Below are 14,210 nucleotides of genomic sequence, written 5' to 3'. Positions count from 1 at the left end.
AAATCTTTCGGATATAATAAATGTCTCATATAATGACTTTACATGAATAACGGCTGTATGGAAAACAAAATCTTAGAAAGTATATATAAAATTGATGTGACTATTTATAAAAATATTATATAGATCAATAGAAAAACAACTTCTCAAACTTGAAGGAGACAAAGTTCTAAAAACTCTACTACTCATTTCAAACCGATGCGATATAGGAGCCTTCTAGAAGAAAAGTGAAAAATTATTTTATGTTGATTTAATAATTGTTCACAATAAAATAAATCATTTTATTAACAATCAAATGACGCGGTAAATTTACACGGTTTCCAATAATTTTATGAATGTTTACTTGTATTAAATGGGTTATTGCTAACATTATTAGGAGCTCCCACAATTATGCAACATGCTAATATAATTATAAATTTATTACATTAAAAACAGTTTCAAAAAAATGCGACCGTAAGCACTCTGGGCTAATTAAATTATATTCTATTTGAAAGCTATTCTCATTTTATTAATTTGTGCCAAGTGCATAATTGTGCAATATTTTTGATAACTATCAGTAAATAAATATATAATTGTCAGTAATAAACAGTCTAAAATTAGATTGACGTTTCCAGATCTTTTTTAAATTTGAACAATAGCTATAGTAAAACATTTTTAATGATCACAAGTGCCTAACTCAATATTTAATAAAACTCTCTTTACCATAGTTGAACAACCTTTTCTTGACAACGTTTTCAAATTGCGATTGATATGCACGAATAAACCATTATCAAATTATTTTACACACTAGGTGTGTATTTTAGGGTCCAGTATTATTGGCAACGTTAGTATATAAAACGAAGCCAAAAATAAGAAAATGCATAAGTTGATACGATTAACATACGAAATGTTATACCAAAAAGATAAGGTATACGTAGTGCTAGATTTTTCATCACTGAAATATTAAGAAAAAATTCATAAAATTTTAATGATTTTGCAAAAAAGTACAAAATTGTTCAACGTTTTTTTTATTATATATCAAAATTTAATTTTATATTTTCATAGGTATTATATAGTTGTGTAAAAATTATTATATCAATTTTTTTTTCTCACTTTGTTAAATGAAAATTAAATTTGTTATAAAATACTATAACCAAAATAGATTAATATTTGAATTTTTTTCATAGAAATTGGCTACATGGATCGCAATCTTGGCAATGATATTTGTAAATGAATGCAATGCCTATGTGATTTTTTCGAACATGCCGCCAAATCAGGCGTCGCCATGGTCCAGACGATCTCAGTTTATTCATGATCTCAGTCAGGTTAGTACATCATCATACAAAAAAATCTAAACACAGGTACTTATGACGACCTAGCATTTTATTATTGTAGACAACGACAATGATTCGATAAACAGTAGTTATATCCTAATATACGAAGTGGTTTTTTGTACATACACTTAAAGAATTTCGAGTACATATAGTAGTATGGACTATTATGATTTTCAAGATCTAATGTAATTTAAATATAGCTTTAAAAATATTATGAATGCAAAAATATTTTTACTTCTTCATATATACGTTTCGACACTTGTATCATCATTCAGTAATTCAAACCAGGAAAAAACAAAAACGCAGAATTGAATCTGGAATAAAACTAATGAAAACAATATCGTTTATTAATTTGTTAATTAATTTGTAATATTTTGAATAATTATATAATGATTCGATTTTTGTTGAGAAATATAGATATGAATAGCATCAAATAAACCTTGTGTACAATAGTATGCAAAGATGTTATTGATTTAATCATTTTCTATCTAATTATGTAAGACTTATATTTCAATAAGCAAAATAATTTAAAATATTTTGAATGCGGACACTGTGAACGAACAAGCGTTGAAGGTATAATAAATTTGCATAACGGGGAAACGTCAAAAATTAATTACATTTGTTATTATACACTTTCCTTAACTAAGAAGAATTTTTTTTCTAATTAATTACAGATTCAAAGCGATTACAATGACGGATCCCCCGAATACAATTTCTCCTACGACGTGGAAGACACTGATGGCACAGGCGATTCGAAATGGCAGACAGAAACGAGCGATGCTTCAGGTAATAATATTTGAATTAATTAATTATATTTAATAAGATAATTAAATATAAGATTTAAAAAAATCATGACAGCATTTCTATCAATTTAGTGGATGTTTGTAGTTTCTTATTGCAAACCCACACTTGGAAAGAAAACTTGCAAACTAACTTTCTGCACAATAATGCTTTTGGTAGGTAACACAAGAAGTCAAAGATGAAAAATTTTTAAATCCAATCGATTTGTTAAAATTTAAGTCATTCACAGATCAATCATTTATTATCTTAATTACATATAATGATCCGTAAAATTCCGTTTAATCAGCAATGATTGAAAGGGATTACGCAAAGTACTCACAAATTAGATTATTAATGATGATTTAGATTGGATTAATAAACATTAATTCGTGTAATTATTATATAGATACCTTAATTTCCAATTTATTAATATTCCAAACCTTCCATTAATTCAACCTTCATTTACACTTGCAATAATAATTTGCAGTCCAATATTATATGAAATGTCTAGACATAATAACTAATTACCAGATTAATGGCCGTTTTTTGTGAAGTACACCTAAATTAACGAATTAAATCACTGGAATTTTTATTGTTATTGACTTTTCACTCGTATATTTACAAAAATAACTTTAAATAATCAGTATTTTATACCTTGTTGAATCATTTGTAATTTTATCAAAAAAAAAACTAAGGATGAATTGATTCTTAATGAGCAGAAAATTAATTATACAAGTAAACAGTAACAGAAGGCATCAAAACGATGTTCAATTATCTAAAGTGAAAAAAATAATTAGAATTAAATTTTGAAATATTAAAAAATATCAGTCTTGATTAAAATTAACGCCAATATTTATTATTATCAATATCGTTAAAAAAAAATTGAAATTTCACTATTACATCTTGAAAATAAGTTACTTCTATGGGCGTATCAATTACCATTTTATCAAAGCGAATCCATTTATTATTTTAAAACTTCATATTAAATTTCATATTTGTCTTCATTAATTTGTTCAATACTCTTAAAATTTTATCGAGACAAATGCTGAAATTTAATTTTTGCATTAAATTTTTTTGAATTAGACAAGAATTTCAAATCTTTCTAATGTTGCAGGAAAATAATTATAACAAGCCAATAGACAAATACCAGAATCATATTAATAAAGAACAATAGTGATAAAATATTCAAGGGATTATAAAAATAGGTCTAAATCCAATTTTATTTAACTTAAATTTTATATTATGACCATACCATCCATCTCACCATCAATATGTACCTGTTTCATCTGATACGTTCGATGAATATTAGTGTAAAACAATAGTTCTAAAAATTTATTAGTAATCATAGTTATAAAATTTTATTAATAATAATACTATATATGACTATATATCAACATCTGATTCCAATAATAAATTAACTGAATATAGTTTCTATTTTATTTTTCTAAGCTTCAACTAATAATTAGTATTCTAAAGTAGTGCTGTTTGGGAGTGTTATCAATTCGACACAGTGAAAGATAAATTTTAATTCCCAAGTATTTTTTATCATTAGGTATGATTAGTGGAGCTTATTCCTTATTGGAGCCTGATGGTCAAACAATGAGAACTGTACGCTACACTGCCCACCCTGTAGATGGTTTCAGAGCTGTTGTTTCGAGAGAAAATACTGGGACTAATAATGGCTTAGTGGCTGCAAATGTAGCTGCCTTGAGAAGAGCAAATAACTGGAGATTCAGACACAATTAGAAAAAAAATCAGGTTAATTCCGAAATTAGTAATACCTACAATGGTAAATGAAACATATTCAACTTATCACAAACATTTCTCTGATCGGCTATGAAAGATGTTAAACCCACATTCACCCATTTCAATTTTATTTTTTATTATCAACCTATTAGTAAATTTTATAATATATAAAGTTAAATGAATATTCATAAATTATTTAGTTGATTTCATAATTCATGATGATTTGTATTTAAATTGACAGTATCAAAATTTCTTACTAATTTCAATCAATATTTAAACTTCTCATATGTAGATTTCAAATACAAACAAATAATTTCTTAAGTAAAATGGACTGAAAAATAACGCATAAGTGTTCTGATTTAAATATAATACTTGTCGAAGTCCGAATCCTACAATAAAAGCTTTTCAAAATTATTATCATTTCGTTATTAACTTAAATCAAATTTCGTTATTAATTAAATATCAAAAAATAGTTTGGTTTGGGTTTCCATTTTTTTATACATAAATTTTTATACAGTATAAAAAATTAGAACTTTCACTGAATATCTATTTAGGCCCTACATATACCCTTACTATTTATTTGCTGTTTATATAATCAAAAATAGTTTAAAAGGGTAAGTTTGTTACCATCAGACATTTAATCAATCTGTATTTGTATCATATAACGCTCGTTATAAATTCAGCAAATTCAGATAATTTTTTTAACTTTTGGTATAATTTTCCAGACAATTTTCTTTATTTATCCCTTATTTATAATAAAATACCTGCAGATGTATGAAACTACAAGGCTGACGTCAAAGATGATTGTTTTGAACAAAAAACATTAAAAATTCATCTTTCAAATTATCATTTCGTAATATTTTACCATATCAACAATATATAGGTAATTATATCATTACTACAAGCTATTATTTAAGTATTCCACAAACCCATTGACGACCTTGCATGTCCAATTGATAATGATCGCCCAGATTTTTGTACAAAAGTTTTGAAAAGTCGGTCAAGTTGTATCTGATGTAATTCATACAGCATGTATCCGAGAAATTATAGAACTTTTAACAAAATTTGCTTTTGTAGTGTAGATAAATTTCTTATTATTAATGTAAAATTATTTAGTTGTAAGTAATATTGATTTAGACAAATTAAATGCATTTTTATGCTTTGTACATAACTGAATATGAAATAAATTACTTGCATAATATTTGGAATTTATTTATTAGGAGTTTATTCTAATGACTAAAAAATATACATGAGACAGTTGAACTCGTAATAGAAATCGACATCATACTAAGTTATTGAGCAACTTTTCCTAATTCACATTACAGTTTTTACTGATTTTTTCAATGATTACGAAATAAATAAATTTTGAAAAATATTTTGAGTGGAGTGCGTCTTTGGCATATAAATGCATAACAATTATAATTTTCATCTATAAAACTTTATCTATAAATTTTATCTTATTTTCTTCGGATGACTGCGCCTACAAAATTAAATTCTTCTCTTTATTGAAGATACTGCTAGCAAAATGCTAAATTTTTTACATATGTACAAGATTTGATTTCTTTAGAGAAAACCGATTTTGCTCATGAACTGTAATATTTCAGCTTATACCAATCAAATAAAATATAAATTTCTATGCAAAAACATCAAATTTATCGATTATTTATTAGATTTTCCTAATCTTTACGACTGGTGAAACGTAATTTGTTAACAATATACCCATTTAATTCGTGACATCGAATTATCGACAAAAGTCTAGGTAATATCCGCGAACACCTCTATTTGCTTTCAAATAGCCAATTTATTTATAAGAGAAAACTTATACGTCTATGCGATACACGTTTGGACATAAGGATAATAAAAACTACAATGGACTTAACTCCACTTTCAATCGTGATCTATGGATAAGGTATAAAAAAAATCAAAGCAAGTCGTTTTTTTTCATTTTAAAAATCCTAAAATACGTAGAAAAAAATATTTATATAGATTATATCATTTTCAACAATTAAAAGTAATTTAACAACGAAGCTTTATGCAATTTTTGCTGAACATTCAAAATAAATGCACTATGCCACTGTAAGTTTTTTAACAAAATTGCAGCATTAACTATCATTCCTACTAACTATTTCAATTTGCTATGATGTAATTGCTAATTCTAGTATTATTAGAATACTCCCCAGTAGCTTACCATTTTTTATGAAATTATTATTAAACAATATTATAATAGTTATTATATTATAATACTGTATTATATTTAGTGATATATATGCAATGCCATAAAACGCTATTTTCACTCACAATCAGAATCATACTTTGGATCTAAAATTGAAAAGTGTACTCAAGTGAAAATTGATGACACTACTGCTTGATATCAAGCTGGTAAAAGAGAGTATCCAACCAGGAACTAGATTATACAAGAAAAAGTTCTTACCACATAGAAACAAAAAGCTCAGAAGCTAAATTTATTTATATACCAATGTTATATAATTGTAATAGTATATACGCCATATACGTTTTTAATTAATTATCACATTTCAATGGTTTAATAATATCACTTGTGGTTCTATCTTTATATTCTTCGATTTCAATATGCACTTATGAAGATGCGAGTACTTACCCAAACAATAAAGAGAAATTACTATTACGTGACTTACTGTCATACAATAATACACAAGTATATAAACAAATTTTTATTCTAATAAAAATACCTACTACTTTCTCCAATACATTACACAATATTGCATATAGAAGTGTCACCGCAAAATCTTAACGTATTTTTTTGTAAATATGCTTTTCAATGCAAATAGCGTTACAAAATAATTTAAATACAGAATATGTTGACCAGATCTATTTATCTAATAGAAATTCTTACATATATTAAGCGGAAGCATGAAAGTGAAGTCTTGGTAATTCAAAAGCTGCATTCAATCAGGGATGATAAAATAATTTTAAATCGACTTGGAAAATAGTTAAAAAAATGAAAAGGATCAAATAATAGATTTAAAAATTTGGCTCTAAATGAAACATAGACTAAATTAATTGCTTATTTAAATTAAAAAATATGGATTATATGTTTCCCATGCAATTTGCTGATTTAGCTGTACACTATTTATGAGTAATTGTGCCAATTGCTTATTGTGAAATTAGATGCCTCGATATGAAAGTGGCAATAAATGACTTCCTTAATACATGATACATTTAAATCAATTTCCGATTATAAAACACACCCATATAAATATTATAAATTGAGAAATAAATACTTAAGCACGTCCAGATAGAATTACAAATTAATAATTAAAATAAAACTACATTAGAAACGTTATGAGGCTCTTATAAATCTCAAATTTTTGATGATTGAACAACTGTATTACCAGCCTTCCCAAATTCATAAAGAGATTGAATTAACCATGTTATTGAAAAATTAAAGTAGTAGTCATATCAGGTTTTCACTTAAAATAATACAAATATCTAAAACAGTGATTTCTAACCTGTGGGGCGCGCCTATTTTTTTCATTCGAAAGGGGGGCGCAAGGAAGAAAAGGTTGGAAACCGCTGATCTAAAATATTAATTATAAAATATAACAAAGGATATTAGACATCCGAAAGCATTGCTGCGATATACCTATTACACCAAAATTAGATAAAAAATCTAATAATTGAAGATTTTTATTTTAAGCAAAAATATCCTTCAAAAAGTTATGAATATATTTGTATTGCGTTAATGTTTATGAATTAGCCCATCCAAGTTCAAATCAAAGTTTTGAACAACATGACATCAAGAAGCAGTAGGGATATCTATTTTCACTTGAGAATATAAATAAAAATATGTTTCAAAGTGTGAAGGTATTTATTGGCAATCCTGCAATATATCATCGCTCTTAAAACACAATGACATTGATTTACCGGATTCTTTTTAAAAATACGTATTTTACTTTTACGTATACGTATTTTAATATGTATAGTTAGGTGCTTAACTCTACTGATAAAAGTGTACTGTACCGCTGTATTCAGTAAACTAACTTAAAAAAACGGCAATAACCTTCGAGGGGACTACGTATTTCGTAGAACATACTTCGTTCATGAACCTAGACACAACGGAATTTACTATGGACACAAGGATAATCGAACAATAGCAAGTCCTTGTGAATCATTCCGAAGCACCCAGAAAATATTTTAATGATTCTCGAGCGTTTTTATTTGCTATAAAGGCACTTTTTTGAAAATAAAAAATGGAAATTTCGAGAAAAAAATGCCGGTCTACCGGGCATTCCAAACTGTTGGGTGCCAGACTAAAGAATTTCTACTGTAGTTAAATAAGGTTGAAATAGTATGGACTAGAGATGGGTAACTCACTCCGGAGTTATCACCCCGATACAACTCCTGCCTCAAAGTGAATCAAGTGGAGTTGTTTCACAGGATTTGTCATATCCGACTTTCCTAAACTGGTATTAAATCTGTTAACTCGTGCAGACATTTAGTGTTTTTGGCGTTTTTGCTTTGGGAAGGAAGCGGTCACTTTCTCGTCTCACAGACAGTTTGAATGATCTTTTAGGTATAAAAGTCAAAATAATACAAACCGTTGTGTATTTTCCAGAAAATACAAAAATGTTACTTTAAAGATACACAACAATGAAATTGTGTTCAAGTTTGAATAGCTCAAATGTATAATGTATAGAATAATAAGGGGTCATATTTCTAACAACGAAAATTTTTGACCGTGAATGACGGCAATCTGGAATATACATACCGAAAAATATACGAAACATTTATTTAATCTGGTTTTTCCATAGTCAGAAATAACAACACTTAGGAGTACAAAATTTATCAGTGATATCATTAGAATTTAAGCAGCAAATAATATTTAGTATTATATTATTACATTTCACAATTATATAACTGTGTAAATGTAATAATATGCTGATCGAACTACCCGATATAATATTAATTCTCGAATGGAAATAGCAGAAAAAAATTTTGAATTTTGCAGACGTATTATGTTTTGCTTTTATTATAATGTTTCATACTCAAAAGTTTATAATATTTCAAGTAATTATATAAGAGAATAGATAAACCATGCGCTTACTAAGAATGTCGACTAATTAATTATCATTACATGAATTTATCTTAATTCGCAAGTACATGGATGCTTATATTTGCCGATATTTATATACCACGAAGGCATAAGTTTGCTAAAATAGCATCGATGTTTATATGATGAGGCAATATTAAGTTACATCTATTTCACTGCTTTTTATAGGTACTATCCGTATGCGTCGAGTACGTGTTAATATTAACTCTAAGAACATCGTTTGTAAGCAGCCGAACAACGACAAATGATCCCACGCGGTATATATGGAGAATGTAATTTCACTTTTCCTTCAAGACGTGCTCAGCTTTGTTTAGATCAATATAGAACCAAACTCGTATTAACGATTAAACCATTTTCACACAGATCCGGTAAAACCGAATGTGATTTTAAAAATTTTCGCGGTAATAGTATTTTTTTTCAATCAAAGTGCATTCTAAATACAACTGTACAGAAGAAAAGATGTTCTTCTGTTTGTCAGTTACCAGATTTTTTCAGGAATCTCAAAACTCTTAGTCAGATTGTTCGGACGTATTTTCATATTACTTATATTGGCCATGAAGACAGCGATCTTCATGGCATTGAGCTTTTGCACCGGAAGGTTGTATACCTTGGAGAGGGGGTAGCGCAGAGTTGGATAGGACTTATTTTTTTTCTTCAAAAACTAAGCAGTAGTACTTAGTGACAAATCGTTTATTGTAATAAGAACTTGCAACAAATATATAATTTATACCAACAAATCGGTATTTTATACAGTCCACAGTTGCAATGGTTAGAATATTACTTAACAATCCGAGTCATCGAGGTACGATCTTTTCATGAAAGAGATCTTTCACATATGTACACATATGAATTTGTAAATTTTCGAGAAAAAACTTTGGTTTGTTGAGATTTCTGAGAATCTCAGAATTGCGTGAAAATTCTGTTATCATTTATATGTTTGATCAAACTGGGTGGAAACGTTTTTACTTTGATGAACTAGAAAGACCACAGTATTATTTGTATGATGTGTCAGCATCAAGATATTCATTTAATTCTCATTAACTTTTAAGATATTCTTAGAAGAATACAGTTTGATGTTTTGAATTAGAATAATCACGACTCATATTCCTGACGTGAAAAGTGTTTTAGTCTCGTCTTATGTATCATTATCACATATGTTTTAAGCTCGCCGCAACTTCTTTTGCCCTAAGATAAATATTATGAAATCTGCGGTCGCAAAGTTACATGCAACTATTATTGGTTTATGAAAGGTAAGTGCATAATAGTGTCAATAACAGTATAACACCATCACTTTTGTAATTTATAACACATGTGCTGGGAGAGTATTAATCTACGCATACTTCATCCTCTTGGCACGTATATTAAAATTTTACCATTTAATTTTAATAGTATTAGAATAATAAGATTCGTATTACAAGGACTTTCCATATTAGTCATAAATAGGCCAATTTAAAATCAAATTGAGTTGTTAAAGATGCAAATATCATTTATGCATTTGACTGTACCAAGTTCATATAATATGTTAATCGCAATAATAATAACGTATAATAATCTATTATTGAGAAGTATGGCTATTTGAGAAAAAAAAGTTGATTTTCGAAAATGTGACAAATCATAACTATTTCGTTGATATTTTTTAAAGAGAATTGATTAGCAGTACCTAAACACTACTACGTTAAATTGTTCTTTACTAGTAGTTAAAAGTCATTCACAATTCGTTGATTTTGATAACTTCAAGTCCGGGTCCAGAATTTAAACTGTCTGCTCTCAAAGTTAACAACTAATCTTAAATAGTCACAAACAGCATAATGTAACTCAATAAATAAAATCGCGAATGTTTTTGTTTGAAGTAAGCAATTGTTTTACTGTCTTTGCCAAATCCAAAAAGTTTGCAATGTCAAATTACATTCTTCAACCGGTATGTTGGTAATTTTTAAATTTGTTTATAACAAACCAGATCAGTATTCGTCAGCTCCGTATTTAAAGCATACAGCATGCTGACAATATAACTGATTCATGCACAGAATCTCGATTAATATCACTAATATATTCTTCAAAGAACCCGACGAAAAAGTTGTTGAACTCCTAGTCAACATGAGCGTATATGCCTGATAACACATCAGATAAAAAATCTTCAACAATAACGAAATTCCTGAAGTTATCAGTAAAACTGTTCTTCGAACAAAATAAATTTCAAACCCATAGCATGCAAAGATCAATCTAAAAACTTACCTCTGCCTCCAAGGACCGCGCTCTCCCATCAAAAACTGCCTGCAGTGTCTCCATTCTCTTTCCACCTGCAAATCCCTGCTTCGACGCTGCGCCGTGGCGGTCGCCAAACGCGCCACTTCTTCAGCTTGTCTTGCACGCCAAGGAGCCACTACACGGGCCTAGAAATAAAATAATAAAATATTTTGTTAATTGTTAAATCTTTAATTATGGCGGAAACTAATAAAATATAATTACCTGAAATCTGGCCCGACTATCTTGTTGAGCCCTCGCTCTTGCTCCTGCTGCGGCTTTACCTGCTTCATAACATTCTGCCCAGAATGTATTCAACGGTTCGCCTAAGGAAGTTTCCGTGTCGCGCCTGTATAATTCATACTGAGGTCGGATCTGCAACAATAAAAAAAAACAAAATTAAAAAAAATATCGGTTATCAAACTATGATAATAGTGAATCAAATTATGATTTATCTGTAAGTGGTCGCATTAGAAAAATGATAACTAAGAAACTTCAGGACTACCGAAGAAAAGAAAATGACTTGCAATTTTGAAAAGTAAATTAGGATAAAGAATGGAAACAAATAAATATGTACATCAGACGATTTTCTTAAGATAATTTAGTTTTTTCCAAGATAAGTTGGCAATAATTTATGCAATTTATGAATGATCCCTTGTATTGTTTTGAAGGTTTTGTTTCAATTTTTTTTAGTATCATTACGTATTGGAAATTTCGTTGCTTTCTGTGTTTGAAAGAACACTGCCCTGCTGCTCTCTAGAGTTAGCAAAGGTTGATGTTATATGGTAAATAATGCAATTAAAACAATTATCTTAACCGGAAAATCTGAAAAATAAATACCCTTCCTCCAAATATCATTTTCCAACATCTGTAAAATTTACATTTTCAAAAAATTCTTGTTATGAATCGCATGCTTTCATGTCCATATTACATAAGCAATTAAATCAATTAACCGTCTAGTCAATAGTTTAATATGAACTTAATAGATTCAATTACTCAGCGATTGAAAGTGATTATTTATTTCCAGTAGTTATTAGATTTGTGTTATTAAATGTATTGCGTGTGTATATTTTTGTTGCGTAAGACTAAAACAAAGCAGTTATTTAATAAGCTTTGTACCGGTGTGAGAAAGCGGATATATCACTCAAATTATACTTTCCGGCTGATTTAAAAGCACCAGAAATATATATATATATATATATATATGTGCAATATTTTTTCCAACATTTTTATTAATTTAAAAAAATTCATCATCTTATGCTTTTCTTAAACATAATGTTTGCTTAAATCTTATCAAGATCATGTTTCTTGACAGATGTCCTTAAGATGGACGTACCTAGTTTCGAAACGTCGACTGTAAATATATAAAAAAATGTTTTTTTTTGAAAAAACTTTTTTGTTTTCTATTACTTTTTGAATTCTTTGTTCAAAGCTCTACAAAATATGAATTTAAGTTTCCAGGCTTTCATAAAAACTCGAATTATTAGTTAAAATAGCAGCAGAAAGTTCCATTTGATCTAAAGTCAAAGTGCTACTTCATCCTAATTCCAAATATTTTGATTTGAAATTATTTTCTGAATACACCATACAATATATATGACTCGGTGAATAAAATAGTAGGTTATCAACAATTCATATTGACAAATATGTGTATGGTTGCTTTTTATGAATTACCCTTCTGATATTGTTTGGCGATATTAAGATTAAACAATTAATAATACTTTGTAGTTGATAAAATGATGAGAAATATTTTGATTTTTTTTAAAGATTACCTGTGCTTCATTATGTTTTTTATTTTCTGAAAAAAAAAAACAATTTTTTTACTTTATGCAATCGAATCGTGCGGTTATCTTACTTCATTGGATTCATATCCAGAATGATATAATAAAATCTTGAAATATATAATTATCTTTCAGTTTGCATGATTTTGAACATGTTCTTTACTGGATATTTTGAAATTGCAATCATTATTATGGTACCTAGTCATTTTACACAAACGAAGATAAAAATCGAAAGTATTATTGAGTATTATTGCTTGGGTGCAGGAGAAATGCAGTTAATAATTTATCAGACACGAGAGACAATTGTTTGAAAAAGTCTCTAAAATTTTTGAGCAATTTCTATCCTGTAAATTATCTAGATTTAATTTCAACCTTTGAGAATTCTAGGCAGCAACAGGGCAGTGTCTTTTCAAACACAGAAAGCAACAAGCATTTTCATTTTCATTTAGAAGCTACATTACTTTTAAAGATAATAAATAAAAATAATAAGTAGTACTTTTCAAGATAATATAAACTAAAATAAAAAGATATGAAAAAAGAAAACGAACCCAGATTATGATGAATACGTAAAGTAAATTACTAAATTTTTCGTGATGTAAATAAGAAACAGATAATTTTAAGAATTCTATACTGAATTTTCAGAGTATCACCACACTCACATAATTTAAAAATAATGAACTCATTGGTATTGCTTTTTATAGAATATTTTAAATAAAATTTTTGAAGATATGAATAAAATTTTAAGAAAAGTAACAACAGTTAAATATTAAAAACAAAGTAAATTTTTGAACTTTTATGAGAAAGTATCATTAAAATCTTAAACTTAATGTGCATATGTCTAAATCATTTCTATTAACCAAATTTCAGTATTTATATTAAATTATATACACTAGCAAAATTAATTCACATACACTTAAGCGTGTTATTTAAACTATAATTTTACAAATAACAAAATTACTAGTAAATATATTGGCATTATTTATAGATATTTAACTTCATTTCTGTAAGCGTTTATGAATAAACTGCTAGTAATTTGAGCTAGGAAGTATCGTACGAGAAATGTGATGAACATTATATACTTCCGAGGAAACAGTCATGAGATAAATCAGTGAAAGTATGACTAAACAAATCTTAGAACATCTTCAAATCCTAATACATGATGATACTTAAATGTTTGATCCATGTTTAGATGTAACTTGTAATAAAAAAAACTATTTATTTATTTATATAGTGGGTGTTAATCTACACCAAAATGGTTGATTT

The 14,210-nt window shown here is 27.9% G+C and overlaps 1 protein-coding gene across 1 annotated transcript in view; it reads right to left on the bottom strand.

Annotated features, from left to right (window-relative positions):
- The window catches only part of LOC113386076 (neurobeachin-like protein 1), an 84,596-nt gene that overhangs the window by 36,554 nt on the left and 33,832 nt on the right, over positions 1-14,210 (bottom strand). The window contains 2 exon segments of the mRNA XM_026623884.1: positions 11,158-11,315; positions 11,392-11,541. Coding sequence (XP_026479669.1) covers positions 11,158-11,315; positions 11,392-11,541 — 308 coding nt within the window.

The sequence above is a fragment of the Ctenocephalides felis genome, unplaced genomic scaffold (genome assembly GCF_003426905.1).
Source record: "Ctenocephalides felis isolate EL2017-DRISC unplaced genomic scaffold, ASM342690v1 CF-g0.4_SCAFFOLD_03571, whole genome shotgun sequence".
In the NCBI taxonomy this organism is placed as follows: domain Eukaryota; kingdom Metazoa; phylum Arthropoda; class Insecta; order Siphonaptera; family Pulicidae; genus Ctenocephalides; species Ctenocephalides felis.
Note: the sequence above shows the minus strand (reverse complement) of the source record. Positions and strands in the feature narration are given on the sequence as shown.